This window comes from Lissotriton helveticus, chromosome 8, assembly GCF_964261635.1.
Source record: "Lissotriton helveticus chromosome 8, aLisHel1.1, whole genome shotgun sequence".
In the NCBI taxonomy this organism is placed as follows: domain Eukaryota; kingdom Metazoa; phylum Chordata; class Amphibia; order Caudata; family Salamandridae; genus Lissotriton; species Lissotriton helveticus.
Window position 1 is genome coordinate 1,683,466,039 of NC_136069.1, and position 24,979 is coordinate 1,683,491,017.

The following is a 24,979-nucleotide window of genomic DNA, read 5'->3' on the forward strand; positions in this document are numbered from 1 at the left end:
GACATTTTTCTATTCCAAAGTGCAGCGGGATGGAGAGAAATAGAAGGTTTTAAATATGAAAAATAAATACATAAGTAAATAAAGCAAGACAGAGTGGTGCAAAGTGGCCAGATTGGTTTTATTCACATCCAAATACATCAGCCTCACTTTACAGAGTTTGCCAGTGAAGCACTACTTTTGTTTTCTTGTCTTTCTTTGAACAGCATTGTTGTTCCCAGGTGGGGAAGTGTACCATTCCTAGAGGTACTGAAATACCTGGTTGATGGGTGGATTGGAAAACAAAATGTGTACCATGGCTCCATGTTTATGGATGTGGTCTCTTTAAACCATACTGCTTACGTTTTGTAAGGACACTGAAACGGTTCCCTTCAGGGCCCTGTAGTCATGTCTTTAACTTTTCAGGTAAAACCACTCGCTGATTTCTGAATAGTGAGTGAAAGGTCATTAAGGTAACCATGTTGTTTCTGCTTACATTTCACATGCTTCACTTAATCTTGCATTCCCTATGAGTGTTTGCTTTACTTTTTTTTTGGCAGCATATTACTCTTATCAAGTGCATAATTTGAACTGAGCCACATCCAAATGTTTATAGCAGGCACAATTGGGTTGTAGCTGAAGGCAGTGCGAGTTTCTCTCAGTGGGGCAGTATGGTGTTCAGTGGGGGAGAGGATGTGGCACTATGGCCAGAGCTGTCGAATTTGGAACTGGGAAACCGGGTTCAGCCTTCATGACCAGTCCACCAGACCACTCTACTGAGGGAACATATTCCCATTCTAGACCTTAGAAGGCCCCACTAGACCTTAGAAGGCTTGAAGTCTTAGCACAAGCAGGTGTACCCTAGAGGTGTCAATTGTGGTTTAACCTTGAAAGCCTGTCCACCACAATCCATACTGAAGTTCATCTCCAGTCTTGCGGGCAGGCCTACGAAGCAGCACACCCTAGAGCAACAGTGATCCAGTCACTGTGACTCTGTCACTGAGGGCACATGAACCTTGAGCAGGTTAGGGCGGTGCGAATGGTGTGACCGCACTAGGTACCTATTTCGGGTGGGTGCGTAGTGTTTGCAAGTATATTATGGTTTTAAAAAACTTGCTGCCGCCTTTCTGGCCTCCAGCAATTTTCAGAAACAATAAAAATGTCATGATAACTTCAGTGATTAATGTCCTTCCTAGAGAGATATCAGAGTTTTGCCTAGTGGAAGGGTTGACTCCTGGAAAGGTAGCTCAGAGGGTTAATGTGCCTGCTGCAAAGAACATGTACCATGCAGATCACAAAGTGCACTGCTTTAATGGGGGAGCATGATGAATGGTCATTTAATGTCAGCTGTAGATGATGGATCCCTGAACAGTGTCATGTATGTGCATGTTTGCATTGTGCTGAGGGGATTACCAGGTAATTGTTCTCGCAACTCTCTGATGGATGTCACATGCGGTTTTTCTGAGTCCTCAGATAGATCATGCAGTCTGTGTGTTCTCTTTTGTACTGCCAGTCACCGGTGTATTCAACTGTGTAGCCTTGGACCTTGTCATGTATGTGCATGTAACTTGCATGATCGAGATAACTATTAGCGGTGATACTACGTGTCTCTCGGACCTCTTTCAAATACTCGCCGTCCCTTTTCCCCAGCACCTCCCCCCTACCCCCAGCCCCCCCCCTCCCCCCCCGGGCAGCAATCTGAGGGATGGTCCCCGGGCGCCACAAGCTCTAGCTACGCTTCTGTTTCGAGTTGACATTTCGTTTCTTGGTTTATACCGCTCGTGTATTGTCGCAGGTATTCAATTTGTTTTAAAACATAGTGACCAAATGTGGTGGATGACGGAGCCCGGGAGTACCCCAGGAGGGATGAGTGCTATAACGAGCTTGGGAATGAATGACAAGCCCTATATGATGGCTCGCAAAGGACCAGCGGCCTTTGAAAAATGGTTGTTTTCTGTTACCAGCTGTATATTCTCTTCCCTTTTCCTTATCTCAGTACTTACATCATAAGATGTGTTGACACCCTGCGATGGGCATGCTGATTCTTCCAGCAGGATCCCCGTTAAAAGCAGCCCCACTTACTGTCACAGACTCATTCTCTCTGTCTTCTTCTAAGACAGGTGCTCCCTCTTGTTCTCCTGACGACTGGAGAGGAGACAATTATAGGCTGCTTCGTCTAAAGTGGGGGAGCCTGTTTAGTTGGCCATTTAACCATAGCATGACATTGGTTGGAAAATTATTTTTTGCTCCTTATCCCTGATTTTGCACATACAAAGTAACTGCATGCTTCTGGTTCATATAAGTATGGGCCTGTGCCAGGTGCACAGGCTTCATGTTAACTTCTCAGTAGGGTCTGTAGAAATGGTGTGTGGGTCAGTCACAACTAGATGTTCCATGTCTGTTAAATGGAGAACTCTGAACTCATACACCTGTTGTGCCTTAGTCAAACTCAGCATTTGTGAGCTCTTTGCTACAGATGATAGCAGCCAGACCTACTGCTTTGTTGGTAGTGAGGGTTTGAGAGTGCCACCTCTGATGACTGATGAGTCCTAATAATAACACACCTGGCCTTGGGTTGCTTGTGTTCAGTTGAGGAAGGACCTGGCCTGGGAGTTTGGGCTGGACTGTTTCTATTGGAGCAGGGTCAAGACTGATTTACATGTATCTTGGTCCATACTGAGTTGGTATGGTGTGCCAAATAACAATTGATTTAAATGCGGCCAGATTAATTACCAGTGGCTGAGACTAATTCAAGCATTGTATCCCTCACTCTTTTTGCATACTTCAGTGTGACTCCCTAACTGGGACGGGAATGGCCAGACATGGGACCTGTCCACACTGTGCCACTGGAAAGTTTTATACTTCAAAGCCTGGACTGAAGCAAAGTTAGTTTCAGCTCTTTCCCTACCTCTTTGTGGCCAATTATGCCCACACAACACTTGGTGTAAGCAAGAAGAGCAATATGCTGCATAGATTTCACTGCATTGCACTGATTTGTGCACTGCATTGCACAAATCAAAATACACCGTAGCAGAATGGGAGTTCTCTTCTGCTGATCCAGCCCGGCCTTCCGTTGGGAGAAAGAGACCTTGACTAGGAGATGCCGTAAGGTGTGGAGATGCAGGACTACACACTGCGAAGAGGACAGATCGTACTTTGCCCTTTGGGAGATGGAAGATAGTCACATATGTTTTGTTGGGGATGTTGGGAGGGCCTTGCTCTTGAATTGGGGAGGGAGGGTTAAAGATAGGGGGTAGGCAGCAACTCTGTCCCATTAGTAACATGGCAGCTAGACCACACACCCTTAATGAGGGGGGGGGCATGCGAAACACCAGGCGCAATGCCGCCGCATTTACAGAAGTATGAATTACCACACTGACCATGCTTGATCTCAAAATATCGATCCTCAATTTTCGAGATCTTCACACTCTAGCAAAGAGAGGAGCAGTGCTATCATCCCTTAAAGACACAGGTAGTCACATTTGCTTACTTCAGGATACACATTTACTGACTAAGGATTGACACAGATTGTGAGCACAGTGGTTCCCACAATAGTATTTCTCTTCAGCGTTGGCAAAAAAGGCTGGGGTGTCGATACTCCTATCTTAATCCTTCAAGGGAAGTGTAACATCTATAGTGGCTGACATCAAAGACCGAGAGTTGATGTTGTGTCTTTCCCTGAGGGACCATGCTAGCACAGTGGACTCAGCATATGGGCCAAATGAGGTGAAAATTTAACGCCATGTCCATGCGATCATTTTTCAAGTCAAAGAACATTGCATTTTCTGGGTTTTTGTACACTTTACAAATCTGTGAAAATCTGTTTTCTAACACCTTTTCTGCACAACCCCCACCCCATCTCCTAAAAGTATAGTTATAGATTTTTTCTGCACCCTGGTTCGCCACAGGTTTGCAATGCTATAATCAGTTATATTCACCCCGTCGCCGTGCTAAGCCTTTTCATTGGGCTATTTGGGGTAGTTCGCACTTAGGCTCCGTGTAACCTCTTGTCCACATAAAGTATCCACATCAAATTTGCGGCCTTTTCGTCGAACATCCAGAGAAATTTAAAGGTACCCAGGGTTTGTGGATTCCCTGGCGGGGACCAAACTAAGATTAAGGGGAGGGCAAGCAAATTAATGAATGGCTTTGAAAGGAATCAAATTTGTGACTTACAGACCACTGATTTGCTCAGCAGTGGGCGTTTAACTCACTGAGTCGAGTTGGAGGCTGTGTTGCCCAATGCCAGGTCAAAGATCGCAAAATAGTGACTATCATGGGCTCTCTCATTGATGGGGGCATCTCTCCTGATTCACTAACCTTTTCGAGTAGTGTCACCAGATGGGGCACTAAAAGATCCCTGAATTCCTTGTAGAAGGCTACTGCTAGGCCGTCCTGCCCCGGGGCACTGCCCGAGCGCATACTCTATAAGGCCTCATGGATTTCCCAGGCCTCCAGTGGGCACATCAAATATTCACGGTGCTCATTTGTGAGCCAGGGTAACTTTATATATTCAAGATAGTCCTGAAGCATGCTTTCGTCGACATGCGCACAAATGCGATACAGTTCGGTGTAATACTGTCTAAATTGGTTTGCTATGCTTTCAGGATCGACCAACGACTCGCCTTCATCAAACCTAATTTCTGTGATCATTAAGGCTTCTCTTCTATGTCATAGCAACGCCGCAGCGTGGCTCTTGGGCGTCGCCCCTCCCCAAAGCTTCTGGCCACTGCAACTTATGTGAACACTTACGTACAGAAAGTGAACCAGATGAGAGCCGAAAATGTCAGATGTCCAATCTCAACTCTGAAAAAAGCAGCCGAGGTGCTTTAACTCACAGCTATGCATTTACACTGTGAGGTTGTTTCTAAATTCAGGCACAAAATTACATTCTGTTGAATAACATATACAGTTGATTAAAAGTTTAGAATATTCTTTGTCAGAATAATTCAGTGTCACCAAAGAATACGTTTTACATCACGTTGGTTATGGACTGTGTACATTATGTATGCATGTACATGGTATTTCTATAGCATGAACCTTTTCAAAAGGCAGCCAAATAAGGCTGGGTACACTGTTATCACAAGCACTGGAATTGTTTTTTATTAAACTTGAAAGGATAAAAGGCTGAGCGGGTGCCTTAGAGATTCCAGCCTGTAGCCTATAAGAGTCTGAAGATCTCTGCAGTAAGACCTCAACCCATGAAAGCTACCTTTCAAGTTCTAACCATTGCTAAGGAGGGCTTATGTAGAAAGAAATGAAAACAATAAAAAAAAACGTAATTTAATTTCTATCCTGACCACATATAGTAGAAACTTTCTAGGCACTAACAATCCGGGACATTGGCAATAAAGCACCAAACGCTCACAGGGACCAGTGGTGAATTCAGAAATACAAGAATAGCTCTTCACGCTACACACAATTGTAAATTTAGGCATTGGGATATTAAGTGATCTGTGCAGAATTTAATAGGTTTAGTCAAGTGTAACCAGGACCAATACCCACTCCCTGTTGCCCATAAAACATCAGAAGAAAATAGGCATGCATGAGATTTTAAAGGGATTGTTGCAATCCTTATGCATAACATGAGGCATTGAATTGAGACAAAAGCTCTATCCCGTTACAAGCTCATTCCTCTCACAACACAGCCATGCCTTGGATGACCAAGAATTTACAGGCTAAAATCTCCTGCACCAGATCTATTCCTCAAGTTACAAAGATCTTAGAGTCAGCTTTCAAGAAACAGATATATATTTCAAGCTTCACAAACTCTAAAGGTTCAGGCCTCACACAGCAGAGCTATCCCTCAAGTTATACAGATCTTACAAGATGTTCAGTTTTCAAATGTCACTTTTTACTTTTTTAAATTCGTAGTTTCTGTTAAGCAATGAATCTGGCTCTTGCATGGTGCATGTGATCCAGCGGCCTATAGAAAATATGTCATAAACTACGCTACCCAACTCCACAACTTACACTATTAATCACTAATTAAACACAAAGGCCCATTACAAGCATGACATATTATGACCAAATGAACCATGTGGCCTAATTAACCTATTCACAATTTATATACATTTATATACAACCGCGGTAAATGGATATCATTATTTCAATAAACCTAACTATTTATTAAGCCACTTATGGCGATAGAATCTAGCTAATGGTAACCTGAACTCATGAGACAACAAGACTAGCTTGTTTTCAAAAGTAAGATTTTATTAGCTATTTATTTTGATTTCATAAATGTAATTTTTATTAATGCATTTTTATTAAAATCATTGCAAGTTAAAACATTATAAGTTTCAAAATTATTATATGCAAAAGAATTTATTAGTTTGGCATTTTTCAGAACCTAAGTCCCTAACTAAGCTAAATAAATGGAAATAAAGTAAAGTCTTTGAGGGCTCTTACATGCTCCAAGTGAAGTCCGTCAGCACGACACCCTCATCCAAAGGTCAGCAAAAGCAGCAGCGTGACCCTTCTACAGGGAATGGATTCTTATACCTTTCTGCGCTAAGCTAATCTAAGTAAAAGTAATTCTTTTCTGCAAAAGTCGGAGTCCCATTGGTTCACGAGTGACAAGTGACATGTCACCTCATTTTCAAAACATCAGTTCCGTCCTTTTTCTTAGAGTCCATTGTCTCTAGTATTCGAGCTCCGAGGCTTCCTTAGATTGCAACATTTTCTTACATAAAAGTTTTCATCGTGTCATTTTGCTTCCTCGGATGCAAAGTTATCAAATGTTCCTCCTGTCGGTTCCTGGCCTTGGCCTTGTCCGAGTAGGAGACTGCTAGAAACACACCACGCTTTCCAATTGTTGCCACCGAAAAGAAAGTTTTTTCTTTGTAAGGACTCTCTCTTGCTCCTTGCAGAAATTATTTGCAAACTCGAGTAAACTAGGCCCAAAGCAGTCAATTTAACGTCCACTAATATATAAACAATTACAAAAGAATAATTAATGTAGGAAATATTATTTGTTCTGTTGCCACCCAGCATTGCTAATGATTAACCCATTAGTCTAAATTACCTAGCCAAAGCAAACAAATAAAGCAGCATTATATCTACCAGTCTTCATTAAAATCCAACGAAATTCTTTATGCACCTATAGAAAATAGAGTGACACCAAATAGAAAAGGGAAGCAAAACAAGCATATGCATACTTTTAAAAACAGCCGCAATTAATTATAACATGACAAATAGACAGAATTAATTTATTAATTTGCACGAACAAAAAGATGCAACAATAATGCACGTTTATGAGCACACATGTTAATTTCCTGCGTGTAATGTAACTTTAATCTAGGTTGAATTAATACGAACACAACACCAAACGTTAATAGAATTATTTTTCATTATGGAAGTGTGACTTCACGAGTTGAAATAAATTTATTTCAAAATCTCGCTCCATCAACTCCCTCATCTGGTGATTAACAAATCACCACACCACACCCAAAATTTAGTAAATTTTAACTAACCGAAAATGGTTTGAATTCATTTGTATTAGTATTTCTAAAAATTTGTCTCTGCAAAATCTGTGCAACTATCATATTGAGCTCTACGTAACTCTTGTAACTCAATTTCCTTCTCCTGTTCCTTTTTGATCTTATAAATTCGTTTCTTTTCCTTCATCTATTTCTTTCTCTTGTGTAACATGCAACTAATCTTTGTCAAAACTATTATAAATATTATTACAAACAAAGGTGTTAAAATCTTGCCAAGAACTGAATTACCAATTGCTTGAAACCAGGTTTTAATAGCTTGGACTCTCTTTGAAAGTCGCTCTGAAAAATTATCTTCTTCTAAAGGAACTATTTCTGAGTGCATTTCAGTGATGTTTTTGATATACATCTCAATATTCTTACTTTCACCAGGGGTGTAAGTACAGCAATGTTGAACATGTAAAATACCACAGACTCCTCCCTCTTTTGCCAGGAGTATGTCTAATGCAAGGCGATCTTGCATCACCATAGATCTAATTGCAATAACCTCAACATTCACTAATTGGAAACCATCTGCTGTGTCAGTTGACAATTTGTCAACAATTGTGGATAGTTTTCTGATCCTTCCTGCATTCAAGGTTATACCTACTAAAGGTATTACTGCTTCAAAAATATCTCCCAAAATTTCTGTAAAACTTTCTCTTTTATACCTATTTACATGATTATTAATTTTGAACAGTCCTTCTGCATTTCTGTCAACATGAAATATCTTTGGAAAAACAAGCCCAATAAAACATGTCCCGTACCAATGATCTGGAAGATTATAATAAGCCTTATCACCACAAATAAAGTAAATCCCAGGAAAAATTGGATCTTTGCCACCTTTGAATCCCCAACCTCCCATGATTTGATAAGTGTCCTCACAATTACTAGCACCTACGAAATAATTATCAAAAAGTGTGTTATCCCTTCTAATGCAAATCTTGCCACTAATTGGTTTGTCTATGTGTATTGCAACATTATCAAAAGTCTTGCCATTAAGCTTCTCATCCTCTTTTTGCCAGAATTTAGATTTAGTCTGTTTGACTATTTCATTTCTCTTATAGATTGCTCTTCTCTCTTCAACAAGATTGAGGAAAGACTTTTCTTCAGCTCTTAATTTGCAGGTTAAATTATTCTTATAAGCATACTCATATGTGAGTTCATTAGTAACTAAGAAAAATTCCCTCATCTGTTTAGCTTTTTTATGTTTATTCAAAGCACTCTCTATTTTTAAATTTGCAAAAATCTCATCAAAATTTGAATAATAATATTCTAAGCGACCAGTCTGATAGAATAAGCTAGCTAACACACTACAAGTTATCCCATATGTGAGAGGAAGCATATTGTATGTCACTCCCTCAGAAACAGGAGCAGGTAATTTTACACAGATATAGCAATCTTTGACACTCATTACCTTAACATATTCTCCTAAAAGCCTTGAGAATGTATTGCTTGAAAAATCACTAACAGATTTATCCTGATGAACTTCAGGTTTGTGGTCAATTACTTTGTTAGCTATATCTGTTGCACCATGTTTGTTTTGATTAACTGAAGCTTTGCTTGTCATGTTGACTTTGTACAAATCTTTACTAATTTCAAAAGGAATAACAACAGCTAAAACCAACCAGAGCAGAATTAACATGAACACACACACCAGAATCATCTTACAGCATTTCTTGAAAATGGAACACTTTTAAGTACTCCGTTCCATAACATAAGGCATCTTTGGAAAATCTTACCTCAAAAAGGTAATAAAAAGAAAACAAAATTTTAAAAATATCTACATTTCAGACTAAAATATATACCCCCCCTTTTTTTAAAATCTTTTTTTTTTTTTTTAATCCTCTAACAACTTTTCTTCGACCTTATGTCACAAGTTAATTTCCAACTAAACAACTTTTCTTCGACCTTGTGTCACCTAACACAATTTCTTCAGCCTATTGCCAAAATTAAAAACCAAAAATCTTTTTTTTAGATTAGTACTTCAATCATTGTCACTAATTTCCTCAACCTCCTCCTGACTACTGCTGTTAATTTCAATAACAGGGGGAATAATCAGAAAAGTCCATTCAGGAGATTTATATTTTTGATTAGGTCTCAAAATTCTTTTTGTTTTTCTAGACACTACTTCTATTTTCCTCCCTTTTTCAACTTTCTTTTCAGGGTCTTTTTGACCAGAGATTTCGTTCACCTGCTCTTTAGACTTTTTGATTAACCTAACTCTCAATCCTCCATTTTCACTTGGCCATGATTCTCCTTTTCTCAAAATCTTTCTTTTCGGTTCTGCTATATTTGTTTCAGTTTTCCAAGATCTTTTTCTCACTCTTCCTTCCTGACCATCAACATCACTTTCTCCAGAATCACTATCAGAAATTTCTATTCTTGACTCAGGAACTTTTCTAATTGGCAGTCTCACTCTGTTAGGAACTATACTCTGTCTTCCATCACTGGTACTCGGCAATTCGTCTTCCTCCTCTTCTTCAATTACCTTCAACTTCCCAGTTTCCGGTTTCTTGTTCCTTCTTCCAGAGCTTGTTTTCTGCTTTTCGATACTCTCCTGATCAGAAATTTCTATTGATTCAGCTTCTCTGTCTTCAAAATTTTCATTAGTTTCTACTCCATTTACTTTCTTGACAGACTCTTCTGCTGATTTCCTTTTTAACAGATCTTCATCACTTTCAGAGTCTATTTCAATGATTTCCAAATCTTTTCTGCTCAAGTCTTCATTCACTTGCAAATTTTCCAGATGTCGACCTCTCTGTCGATCTTCAGAATCTGGAATTCTTTCACCTTCTACTTCAGAATCAGAATCATCTGTAGAATCACTCTCTTCATCAGAGTTTTCAGGAGTAGGAATTGGAATAGTGTGACTTGGATGTATCCACCTTTTCAATCCTTTACACTTCACTGCATTGGTTGTTACTAGAATTATCTGTCTAGCTTTCTGCCACCTTGGAACTAGACAATTTCTTCTTCGATGTACTTTTGTTCTGACCCAATCTCCAAGTCTCAGATCATGTGTCTGTACTTTGTCATCTGATTGTACTTCAGTCCCCACCTGATTAGACACAGAAGTCACTACGTCAGACAGTCTTTTGCAATATTCCAAAATAGCACTGTCATTAATGCTCAACAATTTTCCTACTGGTACAAAAGCTTGTCTCATAACTCTGCCCATAAGAATTTCGTGAGGACTCAGACCTGTTTTTTTATCAGGTATACTTCTCAGAGACATTAAAACAAGTGGAAGAGCATCTGTCCACTTCATACCTGTGTCTAGACACATTTTTCCAATCCTGTTTTTGATCGTTCCATTAATCTGCTCAACTACTCCAGATGCCTCTGGTCGGTATGCACAGTGTATTTTCTGCTCAATATGCAAAGCTTCACAGATCAATTTCAAAAGTTTATTATCAAAATGTCCCCCTTCATCACTCTCAATAGTGACAGGGAAACCGTATCTTGGGATAATTTCTCGAAGAAGTAATTTTGCCACTGTAACCGAATCACAATAACGTGTTGGAAATGCCTCCACCCATCTTGAAAACAAACACACAATCACTAAAACATATTTTAAACAATTGTGTAAAGGCATTTCAATGAAATCCATTTGTAATCTGGTGAAAGGGCCACCCTCCCGACCTATGATTCCTGTACCTACAACTGATTTTCTGTTTGGGTTCATTTGTTGGCAAGTTAAACACCTTTGACAAAGAGATTCTGCAATTGTTCTGAATTTGGTATTAAACCATGTCTCTTTAAAAAGTCTGATCATAGAATCCCTTCCTATATGACCAGGGCCATGATACAATCTGGCCATGTCAGCAATCATACAATTAGGTAAAACTACTCTACCATATTTGTAAGTCCAGACTCCATCTTCATCTCGTGGTCTGCATTCTGCTTTTAACCATGTGTTTTTCTCCTCATCATCAGCTTCATTTTGTAAATCTCTGATTTCCTGCCATGTCTCAACCACTGTTGTTAGCATTAATGAATTCGAATCACTTTCTGTACTTCTTTCCCGATTATATGCACAACCATTTCTTGCGCAATACTTAGCCGTCTCATCTGCATAAGCATTGCCTTTGGTGATATAATGCTCACCCTTTTTGTGAGCTGCGCATTTCACGACAGCAATTTCTTTTGGTAACTGAATGCCATCTATTAATCTTCTAATGAATACTGCATTTTTAATTGGAGATCCTGCTGAAGTTAAATAGCCTCTCTGAGACCAGAGCTGTCCATAATCATGCACAACTCCATACCCATACTGGCTGTCAGTTATTATAGTAACTCTCAAATCCTTTGATATTTCACAAGCACGAATTAAAGAAATCAATTCAGCCACCTGTGCTGAACGAATTCCTTCAAGGCATGATGCTTCTTCAACGTCTGCAACTGTACAGACTGAATATGCTGCTTTTAAAACACCTCCCTCTGATCTTAAACAGGAGCCATCTACAAAGTAGACAAAATCTGATTCAGGCAAAGGTTCGTCTTTAATATCTTGCCTTGGCTTGGTACAGTATTCCATAACATCCAAGCATTCATGCTCCACATTATTTTCATCAATAATTTCAGAATCAGGCAATAATGTAGAAGGATTTAAATTCACACATCTTGCAATAGAAACATTTTCTGCACCTAGAATGATTTTCTCGTATTTTGTTAACCTGTTACTGGTCAGATGTTGTGTTTTACTTCTTGTCAGGAGTATTTCAACCGAATGGGGAACATAGACTTTTACAGGAAACCCCATTATGATTCCTTCACTTTGCTCCAGACTGACACTTGTTGCTGCGACTGCTTTTAAGCAACCTGGTAAGGCTTTTGCAACAGGATCAAGAACTGCTGAGAAGTATGCAATAGGTTTTCTCAGATTCCCATGCCTTTGAATTAGCACAGACAATGCACATCCTTCTCTTTCACTGCAATACAGTTCAAAATCTTTTTCATAATTCGGCATGCCTAGAGCTGGAGCTTCACATAGGCTTCTCTTTAGATTCTCAAAAGCTTCCAATTCAGATTCATTAAGAACAATTGGATCTTTTACATCTGACTTAGTCAATTTCTGTAGTGGTTTCGCAATTACCGAAAATCCACTTATCCATTGGCGACAGTAACCAACCATTCCTAGAAACATTCTGACCTGTCTTTGTGTTCTTGGAGGTTGCATTGCTTGAATCATTTTAATTCTTTCAATTGTCTCCTGTCTTATTCCTTTTGCAATTCTATGACCAAGGTATTTCACTTCCTGTTTACAAAACTGCAATTTTGCAGGAGACACTTTATGTCCCTCATCTGCTAGATGATTTAAAAGTACAATTGTGTCTGTCACACAATTTTCTCTCGTTTTTGCTGCAATTAGTAAATCGTCAATATACTGCACCAATGTCGATCTGCCAGGTAAATTCAAATCTTCTAAAGATCTCTTCAACAACTCATTAAAAATAGAGGGACTCTCTGTATACCCTTGAGGAATTCTACACCATGCGAGGGTCCTATTTTGGAATCTGAAAGCGAAGATTTCCTGGCTCTCTGGATGCAATGGAACAGTAAAGAACGCATTGCAAAGATCAATGACAGTATACCATTCTGCATCATGCGGAATCTGATATAAAATGACTGCTGGATTTGGAACAACTGGACAACATGGAACGACAATTTGATTAATTTTTCTTAGATCCTGAACAATTCTATATGTTCCATTTGATTTTTTAATTCCCATAATCGGTGAATTACAAGGGCTACTCTCAATTTCTTTTAAAACACCTTGTTTAATAAATTTTTCAATCACTGGAATAACACCCTCTATGGTTTCTGCTTTCATTTTATATTGAGGAATGTTTGGAAACTCTATTCCCTGCTTCACTGAAATTTTAACTGGATCGATATGTTTCATCATACCCATCTCATTTCCAGTTAAATCCCAAATCTCAGCTTTGACTGTCTCCTTTAGTTCTACAGGTAGGTTTTCTTTTTCAAAAGCAGGAAACAATTTAGTTTCTTCTGTTTCTACTAACATCATTGTCATTCTATAAAAACCATCCTCCTCCATTGTTTGTAATTCTACTCCATCAGGAGAACAATATATTCTACAATTCATCTTACACAATATATCTCTCCCTAACAAATTCACTGGACTGCTATTACAAACGACAAATCTATGTTTGTCTTTAAAATTCCCAATCTCTACTTGTACTGGATCCGTTAAATCCATTTTAATTTGTTGATTACTTACTCCAACTACTTGGATGGTTTCCCCAGAGAGAGGTAGGTTTTCAATTTCCACTGATCTAACAGTAGAACGGGTAGCACCAGTGTCCACTAGAAAAGTAATGTCTACATCATTAACTTTCCCATTTACAAATGGACCAGACTGGTCAACCTCAAGAGTGGCTCCAATTACACACTCTTCCCCCTCTCTCGGGCACCGTCAGAAGTAGTCATCAGAATCACTTCCTTGATTCTCTGTTAACAAAAACTGTCCTGAAGCATTTTGCACAATTTGTCTTTGTGTCCTTATTACCTGATCATCTCCTTCAAATCCCACACCTGGATTATATTTTTGACTTCCCCCAGAATTAGGAAAGGGAGGCTGTGGAATTTGATTCTGTTGCTGAATCAATTGATTTTGTGGCAGTCGCTGAAGACTCAGGTCATTCAGTTTTCGCTGCAACCGTAGCTGTTGCTGCAGATCAACATCGTTCTGCATCTGTGGATTTAACAATGGATTTTTAAAATTTCTGGGTGGGTTTTTACACTCACTTTTCCAGTGTCCAATCTCGCCGCAATTAAAACAAGGCAATTTCTGTTTCAAATCTTCAACTTTAGCATTATATCTTTTATTATTATTAAATTAAAATTTCCCTTGACCCTGATTCTGGTTCTGATTTTGAATAAAATGTGCATTTTTATTTTCAAGACTGGCAATTTGTTGCTCAGCTACTTTCACTTGTGCCCACATTGATTTCTCTTTCAACTTCTTTTGTTTGACCTCTAACTCATCACTACAGTATTTTGCTTTTCTGAGGATATCATCAACTGAAAGCGATTGCCATCCGACAATACTATTCCTGATCATTTCTACAACTTCTGGTCTAAGACCATAAACAAATCTATAAATAAAATGGCTCATATCCTTTTCATCTAACTTTTCATAGCCACTGTATTGTTTAAAAAACAACAATAACCTTTCATAAAATGAATGAACTGACTCTTTTGGTTCTTGATTCGTTCGATCTATTTTAACCCAGTCAACTTCTTTTGGGGCGATTTTTTGTTTTAACCAGTAAATCACTTTTCCATAAAAGTCCATCACTATTGGAGCTGGAGCACCTGTTTCTTTAATTCGCTCCGGTTCCTCTTTTGGCCAACCTATAGCAATTTTACATTCTGTCCAAAGATCTGATGGAACAACAATGTCGAAAAATCCATCCAGATCAATCCACAGAACTTTTGAAACTTTTATAAACCTGTCTACTTGTCGATACCATTCAACAGGCTTCTCTCTCAGTCTTGGAAAATCATTAGTGAAAAGTAAAATATCCTGTCTCGACCAAGGGACATGAACCTAACCTCCACCTGCAATTTCTCTCATTGGAAATTGTTTGGATAATTTCTCTAATTTTTCATCCTCCTTCTTTCTCGTCCATTTCACTCTCCATTTACTCAATTCACCAAGCTTTTTGATGTAAACAATTAAATCCTTTATGTGCATTATTTTTCCCATTGAGTTCAAATTCTCAATGTCTTTTTCTGTAAAATCTAATCTATAATGCTTTCCAAAATTCTTTTGTCTGCTTAAATCAATTTCAAGTTCTGCTGCCAGTTCCTCTAACTGATCATATTTATTCTTTGTTTTCCATTGAATACTCTTGCAGATGAACAGTAGTTCATCATCACGATAAAATTTTAGACTATCAGAACCAATTGTGCCAATTATTAATTCTTCTAAATTCGCTTTTAATTTTGCAACATCAAGTTTTGAATTTGACCTTCTTCTATCAGAAGTCTCAGCATCAGATTATGCACCCATTGGTTAATTGTTAAAAGAACCTTCATTGAAAGTCAAATCAGGCATTCTTGTTTTATCATGATTAATTTCAGATAAATCTGAATAAAATTTTTCAGCAACCTTTTGAACTTCTGCATTTAAAGGAATCGTTAAACTTGTCCTGTTATTTTCTTTTTGTTCAAAAACAGGCTGAACAGGACCAATAGTTACTGGAACTGTCACAGCTTCCATGCCTTTAGTTATTTGTCGAATTAATTCCTCCTTTGATCGTAAATATTCTGAAGTATTTACAACTTCCTCATCCCTAATTTCTCTCAATAAATTTTTAGGAGCTTCCCTTTCCTTTGGAATTAACAAAAAATGTCTACCTCCAATGTAAACATCAGCATTTGTCCCAGTTTCTGATTTTTCTGGAGTTTCAAAAGTTTCTGAATTATTTGAGTACAATTTAGGAGATTCATTAATAGGAGGTGCACTTGGTGTGGTTTCAGTAGAAACCATCGGAGTAGACCATGATCGAGGAGGTCTCAAAGGTTCATTTCTTTTATTAGAAGTAAAAATTTCTTCTAAAACTGCATCTTCAGACTCACTTTCTGTGACTATGTTTTTTTTCTTTTCAGATCTTTTTTCACCAGGTGATCCCAAAACCATTTCTCTAATTAAATAGAGACCATCACACATGTCTTCCTGTCTCCACATTCGCATTCTATCTTCATGTGTCTCTCGTCTAGAGCTTGGTATTTTCGGAGGCCTTTTAATACCACTCGCTTCTCTTTGTAGTTGAACCATTTCATCCTCCCATTCAACTAAAGCTTCAAATTGAGTAGGTCTTGGTTTCGGTATAAGAGCATTCATCTCTTCTCTCAAATTTCTTAACATTTTTATATTAAATGAACCATCTTCGGGCCAAGTCAAAATACCGTCGTCTTTTGTATAATGCTTCCAGACATCAAACCACAAAACAGTATGATATCCATATTCACCTTCCATATACGCTGCAGGTGTTTTGTATTTATGAAGCAATTTACCACCTCGCGTTTTTATTTTCTTGTCAGGTGAAATAACATTTTTAAACTTCTGAAATATTGTAGGCTTTTTCTCAACATGTTTAAAATAATAACTCATTTTTCAAATCAAATCCAATAAATAGAAATGATCGTAAATTATTTCCTGGATGTTCCGTAACGCTAGCCAATCCGTGCGCGAAACACACCAACAAGCCAATCAGAGTTGAGCTACGTCACTACCTTGCTCAACGAATAGAAATTGTTCTTTCTCAAAGAACCAATCAGCTTACAGCACGTCAGAGTTACGAGAGCCAATCAGAACACAGCCTGTGACGTATGCTACCCAATCAATGCGCGAACCGTGTGACGTACACAGCAGCTGCGTTTTTTCTCGTCTCCCTCACAACGCTCACCCCTCCTTTACAAAAACTTTTCACAGCGCCATTTTAAGAACGCTTTTCAATGAAAATTAATTCAACAAAGACAATAAAGACTCATCTCTCTGTTTCTCTAATAAGTGACAGAATTCCAATCATACAAGAATTCTATACGTGGAATAGACGACGCTATTCTCACAGAATATACATTCGTCGATAAAGTAATCCTTTTACTCTACCCTTCAAACAAGTAATATTGAACCCGTTTCCCTCAGAATGCACATCCAAGTGACAATTCAAAGTTTAACTTGAACACCCTTACAAAACAATTACGCACTTTCAAACGGAAAGTATCCCTAATCAAACACACATGAAATCCGTACAGGACTCTCACCTGTTTATAGATATCATGCACCGTTAGTAAAATAAGCGACGTTATCCCTACAGGACTCTTACCTGTTTATAGATAATCATACATCATTTACCCTTCACTCAAGCTCGAATATATACTATTACTTTTATCACAGTGAGTTTTACAACAGGCTCATTGTCCCTATACTCATGCTGCTCAAATTTCTTAGATAATCCTCACTATACAACACTCACTCCTAACCCTAACTTGTGTTGCACGGCGACAACACTTGTGATACACGGCGATACCACTACTCTGAAACAGATCAAATGTGCTGAGTGACTACCTTCTCATCACACTAATTTGTACCGGTACAACAAGGAATTTTCACACTGCTGGAAAAAACCTTACATATATCACGAAAACGGACTCAACATATGTTAGACATCGATCCAATGTAACTACCATTTAATATGTTGGTTACCATAGCAACCATCAATTTATGCTACCAAGGTAATTGATCCAGCGGCCTATAGAAAATATGTCATAAACTACGCTGCCCAACTCCACAACTTACACTATTAATCACTAATTAAACACAAAGGCCCATTAATCAAACATGACATATTATGACCAACTGAACCATGTGGCCTAATTAACCTATTCACAATTTATATACATTTATATACAGCCGCGGTAAATGGATATCATTATTTCAATAAACCTAACTATTTATTAAGCCACTTATGGCAATAGAATCTAGCCAATGGTAACCTGAACTCATGAGACAACAAGACCAGCTTGTTTTCAAAAGTAAGATTTTATTAGCTATTTATTTTGATTTCATAAATGTAATTTTTATTAATGCATTTTTATTAAAATCATTGCAAGTAAAAACATTATAAGTTTCAAAATTATTATTTGCAAAAGAATTTATTAGTTTGGCATTTTTCAGAACCTAAGTCCCTAACTAAGCTAAATAAATGGAAATAAAGTAAAGTCTGAGGGCTCTTACATGCTCCAAGTGAAGTCCATCAGCACGACACCCTCATCCAAAGATCAGCAAAAGCAGCAGCGTGACCCTTCTACAGGGAATGGATTCTTATACCTTTTTGCGCTAAGCTAATCTAAGTAAAAGTAATTCTTTTCTGCAAAAGTCGGAGTCCCATTGGTTCACGAGTGACAAGTGACATGTCACCTCATTTTCAAAACATCAGTTCCGTCATTTTTCTTAGAGTCCATTGCTCCGAGGCTTCCTTAGATTGCAACATTTTCTTACATAAAAGTTTTCATCGTGTCATTTTGCTTCCTCGGATGCAAAGTTATCAAATGTTCCTCCTGTCGGTTCCTGGCCTTGGCCTTGTCCGAGTAGGAGACTGCTAGAAACACACCACGCTTTCCAATTGTTGCCACCGAAAAGAAAGTTTTTTCTTTGTAAGGACTCTCTCTTGCTCCTTGCAGAAATTATTTGCAAACTCGAGTAAACTAGGCCCAAAGCAGTCAATTTAACGTCCACTAATATATAAACAAACACAAAAGAATAATTAATGTAGGAAATATTATTTGTTCTGTTGCCACCCAGCATTGCTAATGATTAACCCATTAGTCTAAATTACCTAGCCAAAGCAAACAAATAAAGCAGCATTATATCTACCAGTCTTCATTAAAATTCAACAAAATTCTTTATGCACCTATAGAAAATAGAGTGACACCAAATAGACAAGGGAAGCAAAACAAGCACATGCATACTTTTAAAAACAGCCGCAATTAATTATAACATGACAAATAGACAGAATTAATTTATTAATTTGCACGAACAAAAAGATGCAACAATAATGCACGTTTATGAGCACACATGTTAATTTCCCGCGTGTAATGTAACTTTAATCTAGGTTGAATTAATACGAACACAACACCAAAAGTTAATAGAATTATTTTTCATTATGGAAGTGTGACTTCACGAGTTGAAATAAATTTATTTCAAAATCTCGCTCCATCACATGAACATTACGTTTTACCTAGGACCACTGTAATTACGCGGCAAAGGAGGGCCAAATTAGGAGGCAGGATTGACTAAATTATATGGGAACAAAAGGCAAATTATGTGACATACAGCACCACATTTTGTGTTAGATTTGCGCTTTATTTTTGAATGTTTATACATTAGCATTATCTGGGCAAAGGTTTCACCTCATGAGCAACAGAAAGGTGTCCAGTCAACTTTTGAAAAGTCCATTCCACTGTGCAGCAACAAGTGTCAACAAGGTTTGATCCATTTGAGCTAGAAACACAGGGCCTTATTTATGAGGCCATGCGTCAGTTTTGCGCTGCTGTTGCGTCACTTTTTGTGACGCAACGGCAGCATAAAACATGCCCCCTTTTGCGTTGTATTTACAAAGTGACGAATCTAAGCAGATGCGTCACTTTGTAAACCCCTGTGCTACATTATACCTGCGTCGGGTATAATGTATGCAGGCGGGGGGGCGTTCCCATGCAAGTAAGCCTCATAGATGTAACGCAGTGACATCTATGAGATTTTACTGCGTCACTTATAGGACGCCATTGCGTCAATATCTTAGGTCGGCCTCACAGCAGACGTAAGACTGACGCAGGCCCTTAAAGGACACATTGCTGGAGTTGCGTCACTTTTGTGACACACTCCAGCAATGCGTCTTTTTTGCGCCTACAGATACGTCAGAAATACTGACGTATCTGAAACTCCTTGCGACATGATGCGTCATGCTGTAAATTTGACGCATCCAGCATGTCGCAAGGAGGGCGCAATGAAAAGTGACGCATCGCTCTTTTCACGCAGCAATGCAACACTTTTCATAAATTAGGCCCACATTTCTTTTGTTGAACTTTGCTGGTTATTCAGCAGATGATGAATGCTGCGCCAAATCCAGAAAATCTATAATTATACAGAACATGCTCCCCCATTTATCTCACTGGACCCTCCTCCCTTCCTGTCTTCCCTCCCAGTTTCATTGACTGTCGCAGCAGTCACAAACCTGCGAGTCAAGAAGCAGAGTGACTCACAGGAATAGAGCAGCCTTTTTTTGTCATTCGGTCCCACTTCACACATGCAAGGTATGAAGCTAAATTAATGTGGACTCTAAGCCAGCAGCGTTCTAGGACTTTCAGGCCCCCAAGTTAGTGGTCTGCACCATTCTTCGCTAATCAAAGAAAAAATAGATGCCCTAACGCAATTTAAAAGTAACATGTATAATGCCCAAATAAAATAAAAAGACATTTTACTTGTTGCTGTTTCAGGTTTGTTCTGGTTTCTTTCCTTCTGTGTTTAAAAAGATAGCATGGGGCTCTTGCTGGTAAGTGTCTGAAACCTTCCATACAAGGCCTCTATATTGAGGCTTAAAACAAGTTTCAGTGACTCTTCGTGCAAATAACCAACCTCCTGTTACTTGTTAGCAATCACACAGCCACCTGAGTGAGCAGAGGCCAACAGCACATTTAAAACCAGTGACAGTGCGAGAGAAGCTGTACACCCCTTTCCTTTCAGAAATACACCCTCATGCTGCATGGATGTTAGGGCTCTCGTGAACTAGGGCTGGTGGGGGCTGAGGTGAAGGGGGAGCAGAGCCTCGGAGGGGGTGTCCGTGGGGACAGACTGGAAGCAGAGAGATAGCAGTAAATAGCTGCAGCTAGTTCAAGAGGCACAGTGGCAGCGCAGCCCAGTAGTGTCATGGGCCCTTTGTATGTAGGCGTCACAGGTTTCCTCCAGGTAAGGAAGAAATATTACTTTACTGACATTGCAAAAAAAAAAACCCTGCAATGCCCATTCGGCAAGGGAAGAAGGGGTCCATCACACGCTATAACAGCGTAAATGCCAAACAAGCAGCAAAGGAGGGGCATTTTCTCAAATTTACCAATAACAAGCCAGCATTTCTAAAGGACACAGATGACAACCAATGGAAATTGGTGGGTATGCCAAAGGCCATAGAAGATGATACAACAGGTCTTGCGAGGCTCGAACTAAAAATGAGTTGAATTATTTGTATCAATAAATGTTCATGGAGCCCCAGCGCACTGTGGAGATGTCTCGCGGTGCATGGAAGGACACGCTGGACACAGGTGAGCGGTCGTGTAATTACACAGTAGATACCCTGAGACTCAAAAGGCTTTTATTGTCATGAGTCTTAGGGGCTGGCTCTGGCTACAATTAACAACCAGCTAACAGACCTGGCAGGCTGCAAATCAACACGCCACAATGGGAACCCGCATTAACGATAAAACTTTAATTTAGGAATAACAATGGCAATAACAATTGATTAAGTATGATTGAACTAGAGCAAAATCTGTTAATCTTGACAATATAAATGGCACAAATGAAACATTCTAAACAGTAATATAGACGTTAACATAGTGTACAACAAATTAACCAAATCAAAGCAGTTGGAAGGAAACAGAGGGTGTTATTTAGATCTCGGCGGAGGGGAATATTCCGTCACAAATGTGACGGAGATCCGGTCCGCCATATTTTGATCCCATAACATAACATATCATGTGTATTTGTAAAGCACACGTTCACCCTTGGGTATCTTGGCACTGAATAACAGATGTTTATTGTTACCCAACTCAATGGTACTCATTTTATTAACCTCAGATGGATGAAAGGCTGAGTGGACCCGCCGGGATTTGAACCTGTGACCATGAGGTCGAACACAGGCCCCTGTAGTGGATGCTTTAGTCCAAAGAGCCACCAGACCCACCAGATCCTACTGGATCTAAATCAGCCCCTGAGAGTTAACTGACTGCCAGCAGCAAGAAATAGGAAGAGCTGGGTGTTCAAAGACTGTATACATAGGTCTAAAGAGATTCCTGTGAATGTAGCAGTTGGCCGTCTAGCACCCCAGCCTGCTGGGTATATTAGTTTCTATATTGTTTTTCAGTGTTCTTGAATTACTGTTCTTAAAAGCTGGCTCCTATTCAATTATACGGCAAGGAAGAATATACCTGATCTCTGGTCTTGACATCAAATCCAAATCTGCTTCACTCTTCTGTGATCTGGACTCTATTTTGGTACTTTGCATCTTCATGCAAGATTATTTCTGCTTTGTATAATATAAACAGTGCAGCACTCTATTTTTTGTCTCTGCGAGTGATGATGACATCACCACATTACATTCTGCACATTTGACAACAGCAAATTTTGATATAAGGTTGCAAAAAAATTGGACATTTTGGCTAAAGTTTTCACATTATTTCATTTTTCATTTCAGATGAAGGACATCTACTTCTTTCTCTTTCTGTTGGCTGTCTGGATAGTGTCATTTGGGGTATCTAAACAAGCGATCCTTGTACACAATGAGCAGCGGTTGGACTGGATCTTCCGAAATGTGATATATCAGCCATACCTCATTCTCTTTGGGCAGATACCTGCTGATGTGGACAGTAAGGAACCCTCTTTTTTATGTCACATGCCATATTTATTTCTAGTTTACCCTCACTGGTTCCTACACACCCCTGGGCCACCATCATCAATTTAGTTTTTGAGTCTTATGAAAAAGTACTGCCTATTTAAAAATAATTTTGCTATGCGGTTCTTTTACACCCACTGTTGTATAGCATTTTAGGACCCTAGTGTAATTTTCCCGATTCATGCCCATATATAGGTATAAATCACCTTGTCCTTACATAGGCATAGAAATCATAGCCCTATTTAGACTTGGCCCATGCAGTCCAAATACGGCATGGCTACTTCCACTAGTTTGGAAAATCCACAACGATTTCTTGGAAAAACTCGCCTTCAGCAGTCAGGGACTTCCTCGTGCTTGAATATTGATTTGTCCAAGAACTCATGGAATTTTCAAAGAACTGCGAGTCTTTGATGACGTTATTATGTCCAACCTTACGTCAAATTCGGGACCTTCAAGGTATAAATATGCCCACACTTGCCCTAGCAAACACACAGTTGTTTGGTGCAGTTCGACTATCTACCTACTCGACACAGCTCGCAGCAGCAAGTACCGAACGAAGCCCACCCTTCAGCAGACGCACTGAGAGAGACGCTGTCTTTTCTATTGGCGAGAAATCCAGCTCCAGTGTTTCCAAGCTCCGATTGCGGGGTGTTGGGAAATCGAGTACTGAGACAGAGAGATACCAGACCTCCTTCATTCTAAACCAAGGTACGGAGCTGATTAGACCCGTAGAGAAATCTTGGATAGATTCTTGGCAAAGAATACTAAACCTATGCTACACCTCACTTACTTCTTCCCTCATACTAGACCTAGGTTAGGTACATCGGAGTAGGCGTATTTTAGAAGCCCCAGTTGAGTACTTTTTAGTCATTGTTATTTATGTATGTATTCTATGGCTTAGAAACCATACCATGCTTTTGCAGTATTATTTTATAATACTTTTCTTGCTATACGCATTATACTTTACAGCCAGTATTACGATTGTGGCAGTTCATTTCTTCTGCATGAGAAAGAAGACTGTTCAATAAATACTTTTTATTGAAAATGCCCGTCTCTCTATTTCTCTGCACCTCTGGTGAAACGAAGCATGCACCATTGACTGAGTGAAATATCTATCTATTGTTTCCACAACTCTAGAGATACTTTTTATCTTGGAGAAACAAAGTTGTCATGTTTATGGGGTTGTCAGAAACTAATCCCTTCTTGTTCATTTGAGAAAGTTTCTAGTGACCTCTGAGCTAGCTGGCACTCACAATTAAGTCTAAAATATTCCACAGAGACCTAGTCGACCTAAGTCGTACGTCAATTCTATAGTATATATTATTCCAATGCGCAGAGCCTATTGGGAATATAGGAACTACACTACATGGCGCCCAATGTTTGGTAAGGCACTAATTTGACGCTAAATACTAAAGTAACTCAGTTGTGCTTTTCACAAAGACCCCTTTTTTCCCGTAAAAAAACTCCAATAGACGTCTGGAGTGGGTAAAAGATCAAATATCCGCCAAAACTGAGTAGGACGTAAATCCTTTGTATTAGTTTTTGGTTTGTTTAACGTTGAAGGATACAGTGTTCCAAAATATTGTGCACCTTATATTTGTTTCCTTGAAACTTGCTCTGCAAAAACTTTCAACAAAATGTCGAATAATGAAACCACAACCAGTGGAGCTGCAGTAAATGCAGACCAACCGATTTTAGATACTACAGGCATTAATGAAGCCAACCCGGATGCTATAATCATCCCGGTTAATGTAAGGAAGACCATCACTATAAAGCTTATAACAAATGGCGTATCATCGAGAGGTGGTAAGGTAATATTTGTCATAGAGGCACATGAATATAGGCAGACAGAGTTATTCTGTTCATGGATTCTGTTTCCCACAGCAAATCCAGTAACACATGAGTTCCACTACTATAAAGTAGAGGAACCTCCAGTGAAATACATTCCTTTTGAGGATATTGAAATTCCATTAACATACCGAGAGCATCAGCTCTAGTTTAAAGGCGCCCTACAACATCAAAATCACATTACCAGGCTCGGTCTACTAGGGAGACCAGGAGCAATATGGCCAGCACTAGCCAGCTATACACCACATCCTGACATTGAAAGAATGACAGATGTAGAACTATTAGCTCAGCTAAAGCAGTTATTTAAAATTATTAGACAATTTGTTCAATATGTCATTCGGACTCTGACAGTCTAACCTGCTATAAGGATTCCACAGCACACCCCTCACCAGAGGAACACAAATAAAATTACACCACAGACTATACAATCAGTCATTGATAAATTACCTGCAAAACGCGAACAAATTCCATTCTGGTTAG

The 24,979-nt window shown here is 39.1% G+C and overlaps 1 protein-coding gene across 1 annotated transcript in view; it reads left to right on the top strand.

Annotated features, from left to right (window-relative positions):
* Window positions 1-24,979, top strand: part of LOC144774087 (transient receptor potential cation channel subfamily M member 2-like) — a 900,698-nt gene that overhangs the window by 762,762 nt on the left and 112,957 nt on the right. The window contains 1 exon segment of the mRNA XM_078659113.1: window positions 22,454-22,625. Coding sequence (XP_078515239.1) covers window positions 22,454-22,625 — 172 coding nt within the window.